This window comes from Vidua chalybeata, chromosome 12, assembly GCF_026979565.1.
Source record: "Vidua chalybeata isolate OUT-0048 chromosome 12, bVidCha1 merged haplotype, whole genome shotgun sequence".
Taxonomy (NCBI): Eukaryota; Metazoa; Chordata; class Aves; order Passeriformes; family Viduidae; genus Vidua; species Vidua chalybeata.
The window spans coordinates 420,937-445,302 of NC_071541.1; the positions used below are offsets into that span (position 1 = coordinate 420,937).

General features: G+C 51.6%; 1 protein-coding gene across 1 annotated transcript in view; it reads left to right on the top strand.

Annotated features, from left to right (window-relative positions):
* Positions 1-24,228, top strand: part of PLXND1 (plexin D1) — a 71,011-nt gene extending 46,783 nt beyond the window's left edge. The window contains exons 21-36 of the mRNA XM_053953895.1: positions 971-1,078; positions 1,728-1,840; positions 3,012-3,119; positions 3,660-3,790; positions 4,153-4,351; positions 10,037-10,183; positions 10,901-11,057; positions 11,260-11,363; positions 12,340-12,403; positions 13,268-13,302; positions 14,395-14,499; positions 15,257-15,420; positions 16,815-16,962; positions 19,996-20,136; positions 20,943-21,017; positions 21,647-24,228. Coding sequence (XP_053809870.1) covers positions 971-1,078; positions 1,728-1,840; positions 3,012-3,119; positions 3,660-3,790; positions 4,153-4,351; positions 10,037-10,183; positions 10,901-11,057; positions 11,260-11,363; positions 12,340-12,403; positions 13,268-13,302; positions 14,395-14,499; positions 15,257-15,420; positions 16,815-16,962; positions 19,996-20,136; positions 20,943-21,017; positions 21,647-21,763 — 1,916 coding nt within the window. The 3' untranslated portion in view covers positions 21,764-24,228. The remainder of the gene's footprint in view (positions 1-970; positions 1,079-1,727; positions 1,841-3,011; positions 3,120-3,659; positions 3,791-4,152; positions 4,352-10,036; positions 10,184-10,900; positions 11,058-11,259; positions 11,364-12,339; positions 12,404-13,267; positions 13,303-14,394; positions 14,500-15,256; positions 15,421-16,814; positions 16,963-19,995; positions 20,137-20,942; positions 21,018-21,646) is intronic.
* The last annotated feature ends 138 nt before the right edge of the window (positions 24,229-24,366 follow it).

The following is a 24,366-nucleotide window of genomic DNA, read 5'->3' on the forward strand; positions in this document are numbered from 1 at the left end:
AACGACATGTTTCCAGGCTGTGGCAAGGTTTTTCTCTCTGCATGTGGAGGCGTGAACTCTGAGTGCTGCAGATGTGCAGTACCTGAAGCTAGTCTGGGTGCAGCAGGTATGGCACACAGCTAACACCAGGACCACAGGTCCCTGCAGCACCGAGCTTTTCCTGGCTGAATCCACAGCTCAACTCTGTTCATTGAACCTGTGATATTTATAAACTTACCCTTTTCCTCAAATACTTAGTAGTTACTATAATACAAAATAAAGAAGGATGTGAGAAACTGATCTTGGTCACAGGCATGATTGTCCCAGACCATGTTCCTAGGCCAAGATCCTGTCATCAAGAACAAACAGTGACAGGTGCCTGGCCAAGTAGGAAGAGCAGAGCCAGCATCCTTAGCTGCAAATCTGAAGCAGGCACATTAGTGTATGTACCTGGCTGGAAGCCGTGCTGCACACCTTTGTCTTTGGGCTAGGGTCCCTGCTCATCACATGCCCAGAATGACTGCACAGCAAGAAACCTGCCAGTTCACAGCAAAGGAGGGCTTTAGAGTAAGGATTTAATTTATTTTTAATAAAGGCTCTAATGCACCCTATTTACTAGATGCATCGTCCATCATTAGAAACATATTTCTGGAGGCATGGGAAAACTGTCAGATATGAACACTGTAATACAGGTGGTAAACATCCTCAATTCTGTATTCATTAATCGTCTGGAATACATTAATATAGAGTTAAGCTGAATACAGACAGCCCAGACCTAAATTGAAGGTGACAGTTACAGCACGATCATTAAATTCCAGCTGGTACTACTTATTTACAGACAATTGACAACTGCCTGACCAGTCTGGTGGTAGGTGTGAAACCAACTCTGGGTTTAGCTTTCTGCACTTGTGTCAGAGAGAACTGCTCTGATCCCAGCTGCGGCTGCTCCCAAGCCTGGGTCCAAAAGGCTTGTTCTCTTCCTCTTTTCCAGCTCTCTTTGTGTTCTGCACAAAGAGCCGCAGAGCTGAGCGCTACTGGCAGAAAACCCTGCTCCAGATGGAGGAGATGGAGTCACAGATCCGGGAGGAAATCCGCAAAGGTGAGTCCCTGTTTGGGTGCCGAGGTGCCGTGGCTAGGAGCGGGATGTCAGGTTAGCAGGCTTGAAGCACCTTGTGCTGTGTAGAAGTTTATGGAACTATTTGTAGGATAATATCTGTGATCGCCTGTGAGTTTTGACAGGGTTTGGGAATGAGGCTGAGTGGCTGGAAGTGTGGCCCTGCCACTGTCCTGCTGCCTGGCTTGGGCAAGCCATTGATCTCCAATGCCACCGGCTTCTCTAACCTGGGGTTAATGGCCCTTGGCTGTGTCAGAGGGTTACTTGAAGGTCATGCTAACCTTCACTGTGCTTTCCTCTTGGGTGCAACAGAAACTGCAGCATGCTCCTCATAAAGCAATGGGAGAAGCATTCCAGGTGTTGGCACCCACCACCCCACAGTCCATGATCCCACCACATCGGCTGATGTCCTCTCCTGAGGGCACTGGGGTTCCTGGGGCAGACAGTGTTCAGGGTGTGCAGTCTGATGGTTAAACCCCGATGGGAATGTGCTGCTCAGAGAAAACACGGCCTCAGCCCCGGCAAGGGCACGGCGTGAGGGGGCAGAGATGAGATGTGCCGTGCTTTCCAGTGCCGGCCTCTCTCAGCTGGTGGAGGACTGGGCTCTCACCACCTGCGGGTCTCTTTGTATAAGGTTTTGCAGAGCTGCAGACAGACATGACAGACCTGACCAAGGAGCTAAACCGCAGCCAGGGGATCCCCTTCCTGGAGTACAAGCACTTTGTCACCAGGACATTCTTCCCCAAAGTAAGGAGACAGCGCGTGTCACGGGCACCTCATTGCTCCCAGATATGTCCCACCCAGTTTAGGGCTCTGCTAAAGGGCTTTTACAGTGTCACAAAATCATTCCCCTGTTATGTATTTACTTGTCACATATTTCAGCCTTAATTATCATCAAAAGTGGAGCTGCACCTCCTGGGGTGTCATACAAGATCGGGCTTGCTCGCACATGACAGAAGCTGGCGGCAACTGTTCCAGGAGTTGCTCTGGCTTGCCTCTTTGGGGCCATTGCACACCTCCTCTGAAAGAGCTCTCACACAAGCAGAGTGCTGGGGTCTCCTCCTCAAGGGCTCCAGTGTCACCCCACTCCGTTCAGCAGAGGCTGAAGGGTGAATTGGCAATCAGGAGAGGGGCTTTTTGTCCCATGCAGGGTGCCCCCAAGCATTCCCAGCAGCTCAGCCAGTCCTCAGGAGTTCTGTGGATGTCTCTGTCTCTCCCTTCCTCCTGTCCAAGGCTGGGTGCGTGGTGCTCCCAGTAAGATGTCCCTTGGGCACCCAGTCCCAGTGTGTCTGCCCGGGGTCCTTTCCCAGAGCTGCAGCAGACGTGCTGGTGCCGTCATTCCTGTCACCGGCTGCTCTGCTGTGTGGCTGTGCGCCCTTCACTGCGGCTGTATTTCACCCCCGAGGCAGTTGTGTGTCAGTGCTGAGGACTGAGATGATGATTTATGACTGCAGAGTGTTTCATTAGTAGCTATTACTCAGGTTTTTCAGTTACCCAGTCTCCATATCTCTGCACACTGGAGGCTTTAAGTTTCAGGTTGGTATATGAATGCTATGGATTTAAACATTTTTCCCATCTGTTTTAAAAGTTACATATGTTGAAACACCCAGAACTCCTCTATTTTGATATAGTCTTCTGTAAAGCTTTCTCTTCTGGGAGTTTTCTAGCTGTCACATTACTCTATTTGCAGTCTCCCTGCCCTCACAGCCCTGCATCTGAGCAGACGTCTGCCTCCCCCCATCCTTGTGGTGTTTGCTCATTCAGGAGGCTCTTGCAAAGTGTTTCAAGGCTACAAAAGCCAGCCCCATGCATGTCTTTGGAATGGGTGGCTTTAGTCCCAGTGACCTGCCTCCCCAGCTTATTCCCCTGAGGTGCAGAGCACACAGATGCCCTCCCCTAACACTGTGCTTGGTTCCAGTGTTCCTCTCTCTACGAGGAGTGCTACATCCTGCCATCCCAGCAGCTCAGCTCACAGGTGGGCTCCCAGGTCCAGGAAACACATCCACTCCTGGTGGGGGAGTGGAAGGTAAGTAACCCACTGACAGAACAAACACTTTTGGGTGTTGCTAATCATTAACACAGACCAGCACTGGATCAGCTTTGGCTGGCTGAAGAAGGCAGATCTGTGAATCTGCTCTTGCATGATGAAGCATTGGCCTGGAATCCTTCCTGGCTCTGTAACCCTGAGGCTGCAGTAAAATCTCCCTCTAAAGCTTCTGAAAGCTGACCAAACCCAGCCCTCTTCACCTCTCCTTGTACACCCACTAATTGTTTTGTTAGCCCTCAGCTGCACTTGCTCCATCTGTCTCATAGTGGGAGCCCCAAACTGGCCACAGTGCTCCAGGTATCCTCAGGAGTGCTGAACAGAATGGAATGGCCACTGCCACTGCCCCAGCTGGGGTTCCTTGCCAGCGAAGCTGCTGGCTGTGGCAGGTAGAGGGAGGGGGGGCTCTTCTACTTAGTATCTCTGTGCTCAGTAGGGGCATCCCCACCATCAGGAGGGATAACATGAGGTGGAAAACAACAAGCAGGGTTTTCTTAGTCTGCTTTCTAAATTTTTCTTCAGATCCCTGAGAACTGCCGACCCAACATGGAAGAAGGAATTTCTCTGTTCTCCACCTTACTCAACAACAAGCACTTTCTTATCGTATTTGTCCATGCTCTTGAGCAACAGAAGGACTTTGCTGTCAGAGACAGGTATAAGCTTCAGAACCAAAGACTTGGCAGGTGGAGGAGACTAATTTATTCCTAACCCAAAGCAATGCAGCCAGCGTCTGGGACTGTGTGTTTCAGTGGATGGTTGAGTCACACTTGCCTACACATTTCTGTTAGAGATGGATGGCCATAAACCCTGAGGAGCACTCACTCATTTGGCTTACCAATAAGAGTGTGCAAGCTGACTTGAGGTCCTGCAGCACTGAATGAGGGTTGGAACTACTAACACCATTAAGAAGGCTCATGGGCTGTGAGCTGCCTTTGTGTGTTGGGTATTTTAGTGCCAGTCAGCAGTTCAGTCTTGTTGGACTGGGGCTTGAGTCCTGTATCATTCTGTGTTTCAGGTGTAACCTGGCCTCCCTGCTTACTATTGCATTGCATGGGAAACTGGAGTATTACACCAGCATCATGAAGGACCTCTTGGTGGATCTAATAGATGCTTCAGCTTCCAAAAACCCCAAGCTTATGCTGAGGAGGACAGAATCTGTGGTGGAGAAGATGCTCACAAACTGGATGTCCATCTGCATGTACAGCTATCTCAGAGTAAGAGAACCAGTCCCTGCTGTGGTGGCTGCAGGGTCACCTCGGTGTGCAGCAGGGATGAGGGATGCAGAGGATAGCCTAGGACCTGACACTTGCTACCAGTGCCACTCAAATGGTCACTAACACTTGGCAAACTGAATGATTCAGGTGTAGGAAAGCAACCTGAAGTTCAGCTGCTTCTCCACTTCTGCCCAGGATTTTGGTGAGCTTAGTTTTCATGGCAGACCACGGATCAACATTTTCACTGTGGTTGAGAAGAGCCATAGGGGAGCTGAAAAATAACCAGAATGGCTGGAGGTTTTGGGGCCCACCTGGTTATGTGTTGTTTCTGTGACCAGCTGGCACAGCTGTGCTGCCCAGTCAGCGTGTGTGTCTCGGGGGTCAGGAGGCTCAGAAGGGCCGAGGGCACGCCGGGGCTGCTCTGCATCGGTGCCCACTGCTGTGTGGGGCCTCTCATGCAGAGGCGACCTCGTGGTTCTGCACAAATCTGAGCAGGAGGGGTGGGGTGTCTGTCCCAGAAGGCTGATGGGCTTCTCTTGGTAATGAGCAGGAAAATGTTTGGCATCTCAGAGCCATCAGCAGTCCATCTGCTCAGTGCTTTATCTCCAACATTTGCCAGTTCTGTTTGGAATTCCCCAGAAGAATTGAGCAATAACTTAATTGATTCCACAGCAGTTAATTGGAGGATACCCCATTATACCCACGGGAAGAGCCTTGAAAAAGGCTTTGAAAAAATCTCTTTTCCCGAAGTGTTGTCTACATCCACAGAAGCGGTTCTATATTGTCTTCATACATATTGTGATTTCTTCTGATCCCAGATGACCATTTTTTGTCCTAAAGCCAGTGGTTTTGTAGTTCATAGTTTTTCATTCTAGCCAACACAGTTAGCCAGTCTAATAAAAGAAGAGTTACAGGAGTGGATGAGGATGACTGTGCCAATGTAGCCCAGCTATCCAGCCTGTAAGGATAGAAAAGAGGAAATTAGTAAAATTTTTTTAATCTTCAGATTTTGTGCCTGTAGTTAACCACTGGAGAAAAAAAAGTGCTGATATTCCCTTTTGGGGAGGGGAGACCACATGTGAGGCATCTGATCCAGCTCCAGCTTGTGCTAAAAATGGACATTGTGCAAGAAGGCTTTCTCAGGGAAAAAAGAAAAAGAGGAAAGTGGAGCCTTATCACGTGGGCCTGAAGGCTTGAGCACATTACACAGCTCACAAATGGTGAGGAGCTCCACATGCAGCACCACTGCCCATTCCCCTGGTCTGGGGCCGGGGGGGCTGTGGCCATCTCCAGGGCTGGACAGTGCTGCTGGGGGCTGTGAGCTGTGGGCTGGGGGCTGTGAGCTCTGGGCTGTGAGCTGTGAGCTGTGGGCTGGGGGCTGTGGGCTCTGGGCTGTGGGCTGGGGGCTGTGAACTGGGGGCTCTGGGCTGTGAGCTGGGGGCTGTGAGCTGTGGGCTGGGGGCTGTGAGCTGGCTTCCCCCTGGCCTGCAGAGGGAGGATGAGAACAGGGTATGGTGGGAGCAGGACTGTGGGGTCCTGTGAGGTGACTGGGTCCTGGCAGAGCTGTTGGGCTGCTGGCTGAATGTGCATTTCCATCCACCTGCAGCAGGGTCTTGGCAGGGGCTAAGGCTATGCACTGGGTTTGCAGTCCCCTCCAGGCCTCCCATGTCCAGCCTGAAGCCATGGCAGTGCAGAGCTGCAGCCTCCTTCCCCTCTCTGAAAGCAAATGCACAATGAAGTTGATTTCCAGGAGACTCTCATATCTCACATGCTCCACAGTGAGGGTGAGATCAGAGGTGACACTGAGCTGCTCCTGAAATACAAAAAGGGAAAATAATTGATCAGACAGGAATGTCTGGAGAGAAAATTTGTCCCAGGTGACACAATCCCAGCTGTGCAAAGGGACAGGAGCTTGATCCAGATCAGCAGAGCTGGCATCTTCCCCACCACACAAATGAGGATGGAGCTGCTGTGGTGGAACAGACAGCACCTCCTTCCACATGGCTGGTGTCAGCTCAAGGCTGTGATTTAAATGGTAGTGATAGCCAAAGGCCTCCCATGTGCCTTGCGTTCCTAAGGATCAAACTCTGCTGCCTTCAGAGAGGCATTTCTTGGTTAAAAAGAAGGCTTGCCTGCCTGCCTGTAGCTCTGCTCTGTCAGACATGTGATGATGGGCCTGGTTTTCATTCCTGAATTATCCCCATTAATCACAATGTCTATTTGAAACAGCTGCTGCGAAAGTCCCTGCCGTTGTGCAGTGGAAAAATTCCAAGTGCTTGTATTTTCCCTTGTAAGTCAACGCTACATGCTCAAAACATTTGTTTCGCATTAATGCTCTGCCTAACAGCCCGTCCATTTGTGTTTTGGGGGAAAATGATTTGAAGGAGCTGTCTTCAGCTGGGAAAGAGCTGCTGGCCACAGGCATTTGTGGCCTGCACATGTGGAGGGCACCTGAAGGCGATGGAGTCCCCTGGCAGGGGCTGGGGCAGTGTGTGAGAGGCTGGGATGAGCTGGCAGGGCTTGCTGCGAGGCACGGGGGCTCAGAGGTAACTTGCAGCATTTGCACAATCAATGCAGAACTCTGTTTCTGCAGAAATGGGTGAGGATCGTAGATGAAATGGTCCACGTCTCTACTTTGTGCTACAGTTTTGGTGGAAAAAGCTTTAAAAGAAAGCCTTCCCAATGAGCTACTGTGGTACCATTGTGCCTGGCTCCTAGCAGGGTTGGGGAGTTAAAGGAAAAGTAGGGTTCTGGAATTCAGCTTTTATGTCTGGGTCCAAGCTTGCCCAAGTTTTGCATGTGGGATGGAGGTTTGGTTCTTCACAGAATGCAAACAGATAATTGTCCCAAAATTAGCAGGCACTTGGGATAAGCATCTGTTTTCTGTACTGTTCCCACTCTAGGCTCACCAAAACATTTTGGAAATGGCTGTAGTGTGTTCCTGGGAGGACATCTATAATAACTTATCAGAGTTGTGTTAATAGGGCAGCAGCATGTGAATCTAGTCTGTGCTCTAAACCTTTTTGTTTTCCCAAGCATATAAAAATGAAGCCCTCCCACGCTCCGTGTGCGTGGAACAGTTCAAGTCCTGCCAGCCTGAACTGTGCTTTCCATTACTGCAGTTATTTCAGTGCCCTGGGTGGCTTTAAGGGCCCATAACAGTTCAGTCAAAAATGAAAATGAAGTCTCATTAAAATACATTCACAATAGGAGGAAAAAAAGGCCCCAGACTGTGTTTTTTTAAGTATTTTTTTGTCCTGAATCAGCACTGATCTCTTCTGGTTAAACTTCCTTTCTCCTAACTAGCCAAGTCCAAAGACAGTTTTGATTCCGTTCCAGATGAGTTTTCTGAACAATGCTGGAGGTTTCACAAGTTTGCCATTTTATCTCTAGTCCCTGCCTGCCAGCCCTTCTTTCTCTGCTTTGAAATTCGCTGTCTGATTAGCCCTTTTGCAGATTTCCATAACATCCCACAGTTCCTGAACCTAAAAGCCAAACAGAAATAGCATCTCAGTGGTGGAGCGCTGTCGCTGTGTCCCCTGTGGGCTGGCCTGGGCCACATCCTGCCCGAGCACCCTGCAGCGCTGTGACCCCCAACGCGCGCTCCGGCGCTTCCAGGGCAGCCTGGTGTGAGCAGGAAGGTGCCGCGGGGTCAGCCCTGACCTGTGCAGCCCATGCTCATTTCAACCCATAAGAGCTCCCATATCAGTAGGACTCGCCCTTTTTTAATGTTCTTGGAGACACTGCAGTCTCCCTGTGGCTGGAGCTGCCCATGGTGGGGATGGGAGGGCTCCAGAGCCCAGCTCTGAGTTTAGCCTCAGGTTTGTCCCTGCTCACGTGTGACACAAACAGGGTTCCTGTTGGTAGCATGGCCAGTGTCAGAGACTGATGACCCCGTGTGCAGGGCCAGGCAGTGGTGTCTTGCAATTCACAGTATGAGGGCAGTGGTACTGCAGCCTGAGGAGGTCTCCGTGTCAGTGTTGTCCCCTTGTTATATCTTGCTTCTGCCTTTCTCTCCAAAATTAACTCTTTGTGTCTTCACTCCTTGCAATCCTCAGCTTCTCCACTTCCTGACTCCACACCTTCCTCTACATTCTGAAAGCCATGCCTTCCTGCATTCCGGCACCCACAGCCCTGCTCTGAGCCCATTTTGTGCTGCCTGCTCACAGGAGCATTGCAGGAATCATTAGACCCCTGCAGCAGACCCAGGGAGCTCCCCAGTATTCATGAAGTTACCCTTGACAAGGAAGTGAGTGCCCTGCTGGCACAGACGGCGTGTGCCCACTGACAGCCCTGCTGTATCACCCTATCATCAACCAAATGCAGCGCATCCAAATTGACATCAAACTAATTGCTTTAGCAATTAGCAATTTTATAGGGCAATTAGAATAAAAGAATCACCAAGTTTTAATTAAGAAGCAGATTGAACAGGATTTAGCAGTTCCTAGCTGAGAAATATCAAACCATGGGGTATCTGTTGTCTTGAGCAGGCTCTCAGATGGCAGGCCTGTGTGTGCAGGGGGGGAGGCTCAGAATACATAAATGTGCAGAATTTGCACTTGCCTCATTGGAAGGAAATTGAACGTGAACATTAGGGAAAATGGGATGTACTCTAACACTGAAGAGTTCCTTAAGAAAATAGCTTATGTTTCCCTTGCACATCAGTGCAGCAGGCAGAACTGGCTCAGAAATTTGGCATTAAACTGCGTAGCCGAATCACATCAGAAATAGATGCTCCCCGTTATATTTTTCGTTCCTGCTACAGGAGTGCCACAGCTCACCTCTCTCCCATGAACTTAGGTTTGATGAATGTAAGGAGTTAAATGGTGTGTTTGCTTGCTGTCACATGGGAACAGCTTGTTGACCCTGATCCTCTGTTTTGCTGTGATGAGGGCTCTGCTGTGGTATGAGAAGTATGAACACTGGTTCCCAGAGGCACAGGCCCAGGCTGTGGGCTCACTCCCATGGAGTTCAGTGGCAAACCAGGCAGTGCAGTGAGGGGTTCACCTGACACATTCATGAGAAAGCTGGGTGCCCAAATATCTCTGTTCTTGGATTTTTGTGCACATCAGCCCTATCTTGTCCTGCTGAGTGCAGCATGTTGTACAGTCTGCTCCCTGTCAGATTGCAGGAAGCATCTCTGTAGCACAGTATGCTAGATTCTCCCTGTTCCTGTGTAATTCACATGTAAATTAATGCACATTTGCATTTTGCTGAGTGTCATGTGTGCACGTCCCTGCTCAGCACAGCCATGCATTTTCCCCTACCTTCTGAGCAGCACCCCAGCTCTGCTCCTGGGACAGCACAGGCTGGCACAGCCCATCAGTGGCATTCCACAGCTCCAGTGCTTGCTGCAGAACTTGGATGGGGTATGTTGATGCTGACAGCTACAGCATCCCCAAAAACGGCCTGCGGCTGTTGTTGGCTGTTGTGTCCTCTTCCCCATCTGCGCTGTCATGTTGCCACAAGTCTGAAAACTTCTCAGCAGCCTCAGAGAGAGGCAAGTGGGAGTTGGGAGGCAGTGGCCCCCACCAGGTGTTTGCAGCACCCGGGGTGCACTAGTCCTGCTCCCTGGTGTGCAGAGGCACCTTCACTGTCCACACAGAGCCTGTCCCTGCCGCGCTGCTGATGGACCTGTCACGGCCAGGTCCGGTTTGCTGACTTGGTCTTCTTTCCTTTCCCCAGGAGACAGTTGGAGAGCCCTTTTTCCTGCTCATCTGTGCCATCAAACAGCAGATTAACAAGGGTTCCATCGATGCCATTACAGGGAAGGCCAGGTACACCCTCAACGAGGAGTGGCTGCTGAGGGAGAACATAGAGGCAAAGCCAAGGGTGAGTAGCCATGTGCTGGAGCTTCCCCAGAGCTGGGGTGAGAGGGAGATGCCATGCTCACAGCATTTAGGTCTGCACAGCTGGTGAGAGGAGAAGGCACCCAGACGGAAAGAGGAGAGGGTTTCTTATAGAAAGAGTTGCTCTCCTTGCCTTGCAGCTTTGGGCTGTGAGGCAGTGGCTGCGCCTCCCTGGTCTCTGAGTGGGTGTCTGTGGCAGCCTGTACGCCCTCACAGCTGCCTGTCCCGCTGTCCAGGAGCTCTCAAGGGCTCCAGGCACTGCAGCAGACCCGTCCTGCAGCAGGCTTAGAGCTGGTTTAAGCAGTACAGCTTGGCCTGTTGCATCAAGCAGAGGCTGAGCAATGAGCTTTGGTGGTCCCGTTAGTCACCAGCTGGAGCCAAGCAACTGAGAACACGGCTGGTAATGGGGGCTGACCCTTCCTCCTGCCTCGTGGTGGGCAAACCCCATTACCAAGACAACATGAGAGGGGGCTGCTGTGTTACTCCCTGTGTTCTCCCAGCTTGGTTAACAGAGCCCTCAGCCCCTGGGGCTGTAAACCAGTGCTTCTCGTGCTGTAAATCATTGATGGCCACATTAGTTCAGCCTGATTTCCATCAGCACAGGGCTTAGGGAGCACCAGCCAGAGCTGTGCAGACACCAAGCATTCCTGGGAGCCAGCAGAACCAGGCAGGTTGTCCCTAACACAGCCTCTCCCTGCAGAACCTCAACGTCTCCTTCCAAGGCTGTGGGATGGACTCCCTGAGTGTCAGAGCCATGGACACAGACACACTGAGTCAAGTGAAAGAGAAAATTCTGGAGGCCTTCTGCAAGAACGTGCCCTACTCCCAGTGGCCAAGGGTGGAAGACGTCGACCTCGGTAAGGACCAGGTGCATGGGAACACCAGAATGTAGAAACAGGTGAAGCACCTGAAGTTGTGCAGCAGCTGTTGGTGCCTGTCAGAGCATGGGTGAAGCAGCACAGACAGGAGGGCAGACATCAGGGCAGCCATTCAGTCCCAGACCCCCTGGCCCCTGCCTCCTTCGGGCTGGGGTCTCACTTCTCCCCTCTCTGTGTTCAGAGTGGTTCGCCACCAGCACTGACAGCTACATCCTGCGGGACCTCGATGACACCTCGGTGGTGGAGGACGGCAGGAAGAAACTCAACACGTTAGCACATTACAAGGTAAAGCTACAACACCTCAGGGGAGCCCCAGCTCCTCGGAACCTGCCTGGCCTCCAGGGCGAGCTGTGGTTTCCTTCCAAAATGGGATCATCAGGAACAAGCAGAGAGGTTGCCATAGCTCCGTGAGAGCTTCCAGGGAATAGACATCTGCCCTGGCGAGAATCTCGTTAATATTGCAACACACAGAAACTAATTAACACTCTTCATGCAAAACAAGTTATTACTGACAACAGAAAGAGGGGGGGAAAAAGCTCTTTTTCCCAAGGGCCACCAGCCTGGCTGATTAGTATCACTGTGCTCTTGATCCGCACTCTTGCTGAAATTGCAGCTACAACTGACGGTGCCTGCTCTGAGAGCAGGGGCTGGGGATACCATTGAGGAAGTGAGGCCGAAAACATGAGGAAACATGGTGAATCAGATTGTTTTCTTGATTCTTTTTCTGTTTAAAATTAAATGAAACCAGAAATACTTAATGATTTTCATATTCCCCGGTACGCCTGGAAGCGTAATCCTCCCTGGTGTGTAGCCGTGCCTGGAAAGCAGAAGTGGAGCTGAGTGCTCATTGGCACGGTTATCGGGGCAGCAGCCGTGCCGCTGGCACGGTGCCCCCGAGCGCAGCGGCTGCACCAGCCCCATGGCTGCCACCACTCCCTTCTCCCGTCTGGGGAATGGCAAACCAGCACCTGCACAGCCAAACTCCCCTTCCTTTTCAAATTACCTGGTGTCGACACCCAAAAGTGCACCTTAGATACATGTGTTTGCCCAATTCCCATTGGGTTTGAGAACCTCACCATCTTGTAATTGTATTGAAAATTCCCTTTCCACATAACAGGGGGCAGGGCAGGGCAGGTTCAGGGGATGTTTGTGGCAGAACTATGACTGCACCAGCATCCCCCAGCTCCTGGGATGTCCACAGGACCAGGGAGGCACTGATAAGGCCCCTATCATCAATGCGTGCTCTTCCCTTCCTCCACAGATCCCTGAAGGGGCATCCCTGGCCATGAGTTTGACGGACAAGAAGGACACCACGCTGAGCAGAGGTAACATCTCGCTCCTCTTCCGTGCTGCTGATGACTGGGCAGGAGTGCTTGCATTGTCAGAGGGCTGTCTCTGGCTGGGGATGCTGGAAGAGGCTGCCAGCCCCCGTTCCTGGGCGCTGTGGATGTGGGGGATCTAAACATGTGCTATCCAATCTCCTCCCTCTGCCTCATGGGGTGTAGGGTGCTCTCCCAGCCCTCAAGGTGTTTGCACCTTCCATCTCACACCCTCACTGGGAGCTGGCATACAATCTGTGCTGACAGAGTGAGAAAAAGGAAGAATCTGAAATCACTTGGTTGAAAAAGTCCTCTTCCTCCCAGTTACATATATTCAGTCCCTTGCCAGTGCATTTCTAGGTTTCAGGCTGTGCAGAGTGAAAACAAACCAAGTGAGACAAAACTCCACATTAAACAAGGAATTTCAAACCCTGTTTCCAGGCTGCCTCCAGAGAGCCTGACTCTCCAGGAGTCCTTTGCCTGCTGTGGCAAGGAGCTGCTAGGGACTGAGCTATCCTGATGCTGAGGCTCGGAACAGTCCCGGGAGTGTGGGGCACAGCAGGGCGTCACGGTGCAGGAGTGCCCCTGTGCTCACCCTGCTCTCGTGCCCTCTTGAGTCTCTCTTCAAACATCCCTTGGGAGACCTCAGGTCCCCCTTAAAGTACTCCTAGGCTACTTGCCACGAGCCTGATAATGCAATAAACAACCCCAAAACAAGGAGAAACGCTGAGATCACTTGTGGTTGAGAATGCCAGCTTGGTGTTGGTATTCTTGGGGTTCAGATGCCTCTTGACATGGAGGTCACCAGTTTAGATGGATTTCAGTTTGGGCCGCACAGCTGAACCACTGTGTCTCTCTTCTTCTCCACAGTGAAGGATTTGGACACTGAAAAGTACTTCCACTTGGTAAGTATCCCTCTCTTGGCTGCAGGGGTGATGGCTGCATGTGGGGGCTGCTGATATTAACTTAAATTATGTCTGTGGGCTGTAGTGCCAGATGTGATGAACGAGCTGCATCAGGGCTCATTAGTTCTCTTCAGTAGGGTTCAAAGAGGCGCAGAAAGGTGATCTGTAGATAAGCTTTATCTGTAGATAAACTGAGGGACGTGATAAAGAATTACCAGGATGGCAGAGAAATTGCTGTGTCTGATGGAGCTGCTGCAGCCACAGAGAGCTCAGGGGCGAGGTCAGAGCGTGGCACGGCAGGCACGGTGTCAGTGGTGGTGTCTGTGACACCTCGGCTGTCACCTGCTGGGAGCTCCTGGCATCCCGCCTGCTTCCCGGGCTGAGCAGCTCCGTGGGCTCCTGCTGCTGCACCGTGCTGGAAGTGCCAAGTGCTAAATGCCGCTAAAAGCTGTTATGAAAAAAGGTGTTATGGACAATAACAATATCTTATAGCCTAGTTTGGGGCTTTTTTTTCTCTGCAAGCATTTCCATGCTCAAGTAGAAGCACACACACACACACACACACACACACATGCAGAGCAAGGAGGGAGAAGGGATGGGAAACCAACTGTTCACATGTGAAACAATGCCAAGATGGATGTCAGTTGCTTGCTTTATAGAGAGTAATTCACTGACCTTACCAGTGGAATATTCATTTTTGGTTTGAAAAAGCCAGCATTCCTACATACTGTGCTTTTTCCAAATCCAAGCAAAGCTAGTTTCTGCAGAAGCCATGTGCACTGCTGCTGGGAGCCTGAGGTGCAGCCCAGCCCGGGGGGGCAAGCAGGCCGGCGTGCAAAGGAAGATAAATGGGTTCATTTCCTTCATCTAGGCTGAGAGAGGCAATAAAGAGCACAGGAGAAAAAAATGTTATAAAAACTGAGTATTATAGATCACTTTTTTAAAGCCATATAAGGGTGTGTTTATAAAGCAGTAACTGCTTTTTAATTGAATTTTATATGCGGTTGAAATTCTATGCTGAAAGTAAAATTTAGTGTGATGCTTGCAGGGAAGAGTGCTCTGACCATGTTTATCTGCTTTATCTGGGACCAGGTTCTCCCAACTGATGAATCAGTGGAACATAAGAAGTCCCACAGACAGAGCCATAGGAAGAAGGTTCTTCCAGAGATCTACCTGACACGGCTACTCTCCACCAAGGTAGGAGCTGGGCTGCCCGTGTTCTTGGCAGGTTGGATTGTTTGTGGTCTGTGGGGTGAAGCCTGTTCTGGGGAAGGAGCAGCTTGCAGCTCCCACTGCAGGGCTGGTTGCTCCCCAGAGGCAGTGGGACTCCTCTCCTGGATGGCTGTATCATGTTTAGTGAGGCTGCCAGGCTCCTCGGGGTCCCTCCAGCTTCCCAGCTCATCCTTGCTGCTGTGTGATGCCCCACATGATCTCCCTGCGATGGACTGGGGTCTGTGCAGACAAAAGGGATTCTGGCTGCCTCAGGGCTTGAGATGCAAAGCTGAGACCTGAAACCATCTCCCCAGAAAGAGATGCTGCTGGGACAGGAGATGGAGATGCTCGGCTGTGAGAGCAAGAGAAATGTCTGTGTGATCTGAGGTCAGATCTGGCCCATGTTTAATCCCAGCATGGTGCCTCACTGAAGCGAAGATCACAGGGATGGCCAGCAGTCTCTGGTCTATTCTATCTGTACAGAACAAGCACAGATGTGAGATCCCAGCAGTAAGAAAGAAAATCTCGATGCCAAAAGAAATTAACCCCAAATGCAAGTTTATTATATCATATCCACAAACGAATTGTTCCCTCCCTGCTTTGGCATCCCCTCTCTCTTCTGACTTATCCAACTGGCAGCAAAGGGTTTCCCCTAGTGTGCAGCAGTCACAGCCCCTCTGCTGTTCTCCTGGGCCTGGGTACTGCTGCTCTCCCCAGAGTCCACTGTGTCCTTGTCCTGCAGGGGACACTCCAGAAGTTCCTGGATGACTTGTTCAAAGCCATTCTCAGTATCCGAGATGATAAACCTCCCGTGGCTGTGAAGTATTTCTTTGACTTCCTAGAGGAACAGGCAGAGAAGAGAGGGATCACAGACCCTGACACTCTGCACATCTGGAAGACCAACAGGTTTGGAAAAGGAAATCCTTCTTTTCTTCCTTCCATCTCTTGGGAGCAGCAGCTGCAAAACCCTGGTGTCCTGGACTAATCATTAGATTACTAAAAGTAGAACAGGGACTTGGAAAACAGGGAGGGTGGCAGAGAGGGCTGTGAAAGATGAAGCCAAACACAGGATTGGAGAGCTTTGAACAAAGATGAAGCCCAGGGGAACAGTGAGCTGAAAGAGGAGACATGGGCAGACAAAGGGCCAAAAGAACTGGCACACACAAATAATGAAAGGAGAAATAGGATGATGGGAGACAGCAATGGAGTCAGCTTCAAGCACCGGAGATCTGAGACAGAGTCCAAGACCATGTCAGGTCTTAAAAACGTCATGGAAATTTTAAACCCGACATATTTGGATCCTTTTCATTTGGTTTTCTGCCTTTTCAGCCCTTTAGCGGCACTTTTCCTGCTCATGTCTGTAACCAGGCTGAGTCTCCAGGGTATTCAGGGGACCCTGGGAGTTGTGCTGTGACAATTCCTGCTGGTGAGCACCGGAGCAGTGGGACCAGATGGAGTGGTGCTGAGGGACATGAGCAGCAGGAATGAGGTGGAGGAGCCCAAAGTGAAGGGGAAATAGTGGAGGAAAGAAACCAGAGGATTTAAATGGACAGAGCAGGGAGCTTGGAGAGAGTGTCAAGGAGAGGCTCAGCAGTTTGGAGACTGTGGAGACAGGAACTGTTTCCAGCCCAATGTGTGAAAACTAAAACCAAATTTTACTGGGAAAACAGGCATGCAGATACAACCATTGGGCAACAGATTTGCCTACCCTTTACTACCTTCACTGACCTGTAGAGACAAGACACACAGTGGTTTTCATCTCTCAGCTGCTGTGGAGGGTAGGAAGGGTGAGCAATAGACTGAAACTGTGTTGTGACCAAATCAGCAGTGAAATAACTAAAGGAGAAAATTATGAGAGAACATAAAAAAAAGACAGATGAAATGCGTTGTGTGGGGTTCACTGTCAGAACCAGATGATGGGTTAATGTCAGGAAAGAGGGAAAAGGAGGTGACACCATTGCTCCAAACAGCAGCAAGTGGGGAAGCCTGACTCGACAGACCCACACAGGCAAAGCTGCTGGTGCCTCTCTGGGCCAGCAGCTGCTGGGAGCTGCTGAGTGTGTGCCTAGAGAAGGCTGTGCGTGCCAGGTCTTCCACCCTGAAAAAATGTCTTGAGGATGAAGGTGTGTCCCTGCCCCTCTATCAAGGCAGGGGTCTGTACCAGGGGTGATTGAATAGCAGAACCCATCTCCTCAGCTTTCCTCTCTACTACTCCCTTTCTATCATCGTCTTTTCCGCCCCTCTTCCTCTGGTACACAAAAATTCATCTCGTGTGTGTCCCCGGATCCTTCCCTTTGCAGCCTACCACTGAGGTTTTGGGTCAACATCCTGAAGAACCCCCAGTTTGTCTTCGACATCGACAAGACAGACCACATCGACGCCTGTCTGTCTGTGATCGCCCAGGCCTTCATCGACGCCTGCTCGCTCTCCGACCTGCAGCTGGGCAAGGTACATCCAGCGAGGGCTCCTGCTCAGGCAGTCACAGACGTGGGCAAGCTGGGTGGGCAGGGCCTGGCAGAAGTCACCAGCCCAGCCTCCCCTCCTCCCGTGGCCGGCTGGAGCTGTTGCTTGGGCTCATGCAGCTGAGTTTTTGTTGTCTCCGGGGATGCGTTTTCTCCTCCCTTCCCCACCCCTTTATTCAGGCTTGAGCTTTAAATTTGCACCTCCTCTGTCACAAGCAGCCAGGGAGCAGGGACACACCGTCACAGGCAGGATGGACACAAGGCAGGGCCCCCAGCCTGGGGGGCTCTGAGGGTGGGGGAGACCAAGCACTGGGCTGTGTGCTCAGGGTTACCCATCAGCTCCATGAGCTGTCCTGCAGCCATGGCAGAGCACCTGCTCACTCAGCACCGTGTCTGAAACGCTTCCTGACCCAGCTGAGCTGGTGCTGAAGCAGACGAACATTTTCTGCTGTTGTCTTAGGCAGGGGCATAACATGGAACACCGAGCACAGGTGGGGGCCAGTTCTGCTCAGGGCACCAATATGGGGCATGGGCAGACCCCACAGGGGAGCCCCACTTCTCCAGTCAAGGCTGGTTTAGGAGACACCAATGGTCCCACAAAGTAGCTGAGGGACAATGTAAACTCCTAGTGACAGGATGGAAAATGATGTAGCTCCAGGTGAAGCTGCAGTCATTTATCTTGGTGATTTCTGCACAACCTCTTACCTAGGAGAGAAGCCCCGGAGGTGAGCCAGTCCTCTGAGAACACAGGCTGTGCCTGTCCAGGGATCACAGACCAGGTCTGGCCCACCTAGAGGTGTGAGTCTGTCCAGGGCCATCCCAGCGACAACATCCATCAGCGTGTGGAAGGGACTTGGCAAGCACTGCCACAGCTGGTGGTCTCCTCCCGTGCAGCACGTCCAGCCCACAGTGGCTGTGTCCAGCGTGGGGTTGGAGGCTGGTGGGCTCAGCACAGCAGTGGGGGAGCAGAACCTGCTCCAAGCAAGCAGAAGGCTGCATGAGCCAGGTCCCATCTCCCACCCTCAGGCCCCACGCACAGTCCCCAGGGCTGGCTGCAGGAAGACATCCCATGTGCATATTCTCTTTTCTCCCACTGCCTTGGCTGAGCACAGTGCTGACATTTGAAACTTCCTGACATAAAAAAGTTTTATTAAGAAATGCTGTAAATCACCCCCACTGCCCCCCCGTCTCAGAGGCTGGTGGTGACAGTGTGTGACTTGGGGGACACCCTGCTGTGAGGGGGTGGGCGCTACACCCCCAGCCCCAGAGCTGCAGGAAGCCTTTTTTTGGGAGAGGTTAATGCTGGAGGAAGATCTAATGAGTGCTTGATTTTTTGTTTGTTTGGGTTTTGGTCTTTTTTTTTGCATGTGTTACGAAACACCTACAATTTGTCCTTGTCAAGCGGCAGATGAGGGGAAGAGGGGTCAGCTGGAGTCAGACAGCAGATGGAAACTCTTTTCTGGAATACAATAGTATAAGTGAATGAATTGTTGAGTAATGTGGGAAGAATAAATCCTCAGCATAAAAATCAGCTTGCATGTACACGCAGTGTATCACTGAGCATTTTCCAGACTGGATTCTTCCCTTGGTTTCAGCACGTTGCTCTTGATACTGCAAATGTGAGAGCAGACTCAGTCTGGTACATTGACAGTGCACAAGCAGTTAAGAAACCAGTGCCCATCTCTTCATCATAGAGACAAATCCGACACAAATTAAAAAATAACTTAGAAAAGGCAGCATGGTTTTCCTTCTTGTTTCCAAGGAAAAAAAAATAATGCTATGAGCAGGCTCTCTGTAAGTTGGCCATAGTCTCACAATGCCTTGTCACTGGGTTTGAAAATAAACTGCTGTGGGATCTGGTGCCCATTTCCTGTTTCCCCTGCAGCATTAGCCAAGCTACAGATTGCAGCAGCAGATTGGAGTCACCCTGGGCTCCCCTATTCCTGCCTGACAGAGCCAAGTATGCTGCCCGTGGGCAGAACCCACCACTCCCTGCCATCAGCAGGTCCCCTCCCCTCTCCACCTGTCAGAGCACGGGGGAGCAGTCCCGCTGGATGTGGTGATCTCACTCCCTTTGGTGTCCCCAGGCCCGGGGCCATTCCCCTTGGGGATGCAACACGAGGCTAGTCAGCCAAGTTCATTCCTGGGGTAATGGAATCAGGAGGGCAGGATTGCCTTGAGGTTAAAATTATTCACGCTGTGTTTGCAAGGAGGGCAGCAGGGTTGTGCCTCCACTGGTACAACTCTGTTGTGTGGCTGGGAGGTTAAGGCTGCTGTCTCCAAGCTGACATTAATCAAGAGAATTCAGTATTCTCTGTTAATTACTTTATGTGCACTCAATTTAGGCCAGGCAGGCTGGATTAGCCAATGCAAAATAAATCAAAGCTACATGAAAAATCCAAAAGCAACATTTCAGCTGACAAAGTTCAACTTGTGAGATAGCTTTGTTCTTTAGCTTAAATCAATGTGGCTGCTCAAGAAACCCCAGCAACTATGTGCAGAAGCCCTTCGCTTGTTGCCAATTTCCACACACAGCACCACAGAGCCCAAGTGTATAGGTGTGTACACATCTGGTACAGGTGTGTACATCTGGTACAGGTGTGCTACCTCACCTGCAGAGCATCCCCTGGCAGTAAGCCACCCTTCCTGACCCTAGGCTTGCTTTTAGCCTGCGCTTGCTGCAAATTAGAGCACACACCCATCACCCCCTTCTCCAGCACTGAGCTGACATTCAGCTCATGCAAGGGCAGCAGGATGGTGGTGTGTCTCCACAGGCACATAGTGCCCATCCACAGATCCTTGATGTGTCTCAGCCCTTCTGCCATGAGCTGTTCCGTGCCTCGGTGTCCAGCGCCACACTCCTCCCCAGTGACAGCTGGGACCAAAGGCAAAGCTGGTCCCTGCACCCAGCTGTAGCTGAGGTCCCCATCTGGTGTCAGTGCTTTGGTCTGAAAACAGGGTAACATTTTCAGCTGGGAACATCCCAGTGCCTGAGTTCAGTGTCTCGCCCTCGCTCTAGGACTCCCCAACCAACAAGTTGCTGTACGCCAAGGAGATCCCCGAGTACCGGAAGATAGTGCAGAGATACTACAAGCAAATCCACGACATGCCCCCTCTGAGTGAGCAGGAGATGAACGCCCACCTCGCCGAGGAGTCACGGGTAAGTGGGTGGAGAGGATGGGCTTGAGTCTGCAGGCTCAGTGTCCTGCTGGAGCCTGGCACCAGCAGGGAATGCACACAGGCTGCAATCAGCTACTGCTTAGATACTGGAAGGAGCACACAAGAAAGGATATTTTGCCTGAAACTTCCACACAGAAACTTAATCTGACCTAATTCCAAGCATCTTCAATTACTGCCAGAGCTGCAGTAAACACCCATGAGTTTGCTTGAGCCTAACTAGCTCTGGCACCACTGGGAGTTGAGAGCAAAATTCAGTGCCAAAAAGCTAGAAAGTTTAGACAAGGATTTCTGCAGTCCTGCAGCCACCCAGCCAGCTGGCTCCCAGGTGCAACTGCCAGGGACAGCCCCGAGTCCCAGGCAGCCAGCCCTGGTACCAGCCTCAAGAGCTGGCAACCACATTCCTGATCAGAGTCCTGCCAGCGATGCACCACAAGTTCCTCAGAATCAAACCTTCTCCCCAGGGTGTTTTAGCTTTGGGCACCAAGCAGGATTTTTCTATTGATATTCTGCAGCGCAGCTGGTGCACTGCCCCCTCCTGTGAAATGGCTTTGGGCACAGAGGGATATGCAGTGCTGCCCAGCGTGGATATTTACAGCTGGCTTTGAAAAGACCAAGACCCATCCTGATGCAAGCAAATGCACCTTCCTTAAAAATCCAGCAACATAACATGTCACCATAAAGTCAGGCACAGCCTGCTTTTACCATAGTCAGTGCCTGCTGGCTGGGCTGGAACTCACGTGCTCCATCCTGCTAATATTCTCCCCTCTCTTTTCTGTCTTTATAAAGAAATACCGAAATGAGTTCAACACCAATGTCGCCATGGCCGAGATATACAAATACGCCAAGAGATACCGCTCCCAGGTGAGTGGGTTTTACAGCACGTGGGCTCTGGCCTGCCTGGTAAGGGAGGAACCGTGGCTGCAGTAACCCCGCAGGCAGACACCTGCATCCAGTCCCACAGAACAGGATTGCTGGGGTGTGCATAATTGCAGTACATATCTAATAGATGCACCTACTCTCTGTCCCTTGGCTGGCAACTTCTTGGAAGAGAAGGCTGGCTATTCCCAGCTGATCTTAATGGCATTTGCCTGGGCTGAAGAACGGCTGCCAGATGTATAGACCCTTCCAGGAGAGCGAAACATGCAGATAAGATTCACCCCCAAATTAACTTGCACCTGCTGTCCCTGCCCCACTGAGGCAGTGGCCCTGGCTGGCTCCTGCCCCCCTGCAACCTGTGGGCTGGTGCTGTGCCCTCAGCTCTATTACAGCAGTGCATTTTTGTCAGGTATCACTCCACTCCGAGCCCTGACCAGGGATCCTAGGAGAGCAGGAGTGCCAGGGGTGGGAGCACAGGGGCTGTGGGGCTGGGTGGGCTCTCGCCTTTGGAGCTCTGGCTGGAATTTGGGCTCCATAGGTCTGGTGGGGTGAGCTGGGCTGGCAGGTGGGCACCCCACACTGCTCAGCACCCTGCCTGCCTGTGTCTCCCACAGATTGTGGCCGCCCTGGACGCAAACCCCACGACAAAGCGCACCCAGCTCCAGCACAAATTTGAGCAAGTGATTGCTCTCATGGAGGACAACATCTATGAGTCCTGCAGTGAAGCCTAGGCTGGCTGCAGCCCTAGAAGTGACCTTTCTTGCAGCACGGTGCCACAAGGGACCCTGCCTTCAGCTGCAGGCATACCTTGGTCATACTCAGACCAGCCTCGTGGAGGGGGTGGGCCTGGCCATGGCTACAAGTTGCCTCACTTCACAAGAAGCCACAAGACACCTTTCCAAGCAGCTAAAACTCTTCTGGTCTGCACTGTGGCACCCATAATTTATTTCCTGTTGCCAGCCAGAAATGGAGGCATGACCCTTGTGGCAAGCTCCATTCACCACTTTCCCCTCGGTCAGCACCCAAGTCGTCAGCACTCCGTGCATCCCTGGTGCGCAGTTCCTCGCGACGGGGCTGCAGAGGCTGGAACAACAGACACAAAGCAGAAGGGTCACCTCAGGGAGTGATGACCACAGACAGCAAAGACCATCATAGCCTGAGCTCCCACTCCATCCCTCCAACATCCTTGGTTTTCCAACATCAGGGACTCTTTATCAGCTGTTCACTATCTGCTGCATTCTGTGTATATTTGTGCCTTTTAATTTTTGTACTGTATGTGTAAACATAACCACTCCTCCATCTGAGACTTGGGCAACACAGGGAGCTCGAGGCAGAGACAAAGCAGTTGCTTCCCAAGCAGCTAAGGCAAGGTGAAAGCACTTTATCCCCAGTGGAGACAGCTGTTTGGGAGCTGCAGGGAGCCCAGTCTGTGCTAGCACGGGAAGGGCTGTTCTGCCTTTCCTGGGCTCTCGTGTCTCGTGCGTGGCTGGAGCGCAGCAGGGAGGTGGACATTGCACCAGCCAGCCAGCCGGGGTGCAGCGGGCAGGGGAAGGACCCTGCCCGCCACGCTGGCTCCACACGTCCATGGCACTGCAGCACCTCAGCCCGGTAACACCGTTCGTGCCCGTGGGGCCTGCTGACAGCCCTCTGACAGTGGCCTCGAGCCACACGCAGGGCAAACACCAGATAGCATTGTCTGTGCCTCTCCCTGTGACCATCACCAGTCATGAGGCCAGTCCTGCAGAGGTGTCTCCAAAAGCAGCTTATTCTGCTTGCTTTGGGCCCTTTTGGGCTTATTCTGCTTGCTTGTGGCTGGTACCTGAGAGCAGCCAAGACAGTGGGGCTTGGCTGCATGGCCAGCCTGTTTTCAGCCCTTAAGGGCAGAGGGACTGGGCCCAACCACTGCCAGCCCAGCCGTGACACAGGCCAGCAGAGCATCTCCAGCACCCAGAGCTGCAAACTAAGGTAGAGAGTGTCCCAGCTCAGGCTGGGGTCACTGAGAGGGTCCCAGGGGCAGACAAATGGAGCTTGCCCAGGACTAGACACCCCAGTGCCACCCTGCTGACCCAGCCTGGTGGCCTGTTCTCCCTCCTGCAGCCTGGGGAGCTGTGACTGCTCGGGTGGCCAGGGGCTGGCCGCAGGCAGCAGCACGAGTTCAAACCAGCGCTCCTGCACGGACAAAGCTCCTGCCCACGGGCTGACCACCACAGCCACCACGGCTCGAACGCCACACAGGAAGGAAACACAGTTACTACCTCACTGCAGGAGGGTGTAAGGGAAGCCTTTGGTAGCCATCCAGCTGGCTAGCATGCAGTCTGGCTCTGGATGACTTTGTCCACCAAAACTCCTGGGTGATTCACTGCCATGGACAGGTGGTCTCCATTCCATCATTTCCAATAGTGCCACATTTGTCAGAAACCAGAACATCAGAGTTGTGTATGTGTACATAGATATCTATTTTAAAACAAACAGTAGACTTTATCCAGTATGTTAAAAGGTGGGGAGGGAGGGGAGGGAAAGGGGAAGAACAGAGGTTTTTTTAAGAGAATTACAGAAAAAGTACTTACACTGTGGAGGTCTCAATGTCTTTGCTGAGGATGTGGCTTCAGAATAGAAACTCTAAGAATGTAGCTGGGCTACATTTTATTTTGAAAGTGATTTCACAAAAAATTTCTTGATGTTTTTGTCTTTTAGAAACTGTGAATAGCTGCCAGAGATGTAGGCAGGCCCAGCACAAGAAAGGCCAGGGTGAGAAGGACCAAGGTAGCAGAGAATGTTGAGCTTGGCTGGAGGCAGGGAAAGGGCCATGGAGCTATAGCCCCATGTTGTTTGTTACAGGGAAAGGATACAGGTGAGCCAAGAGTAAATAGAGTTTGCCTCCAGGTGCTGTGGCTGGGCCATGTATTGGGGCTATTGTTTTATTATTTAATTTTTTTCCAAAGCAAAAAAAAAAAAAAAAAAAGGAAAAAAAGAAAAAAAAAAAAAAAAGAAAAAAAAAAGTAGTTGCTACAACCATACAACCATTTAAAGGAACAACTTTAGCAGAGGGTTTGTAGTGTTGCCGTGAACCTCCGAGCCCTTTGTAAGATGTTTTTAACTTTGGCACGTGTTGTGGGTGTAGTGCCCTTACCTGCTGTGTAGTGGAAGTGGCAGACTCCTGGCAAAGCCTATCTTTGTAATAAAACAAGGTGCTGAACCTATGGAGTGCAGTTCCTGCCAAGCACACGGGGAGGACACATGTGGATGACACCTGCACAGACAAGTTTTGCACATGCAAGACACACCATGTGTGGGGCTAGCAGCCCAGTGAGAACAGGTTTGTACCCCCCACACA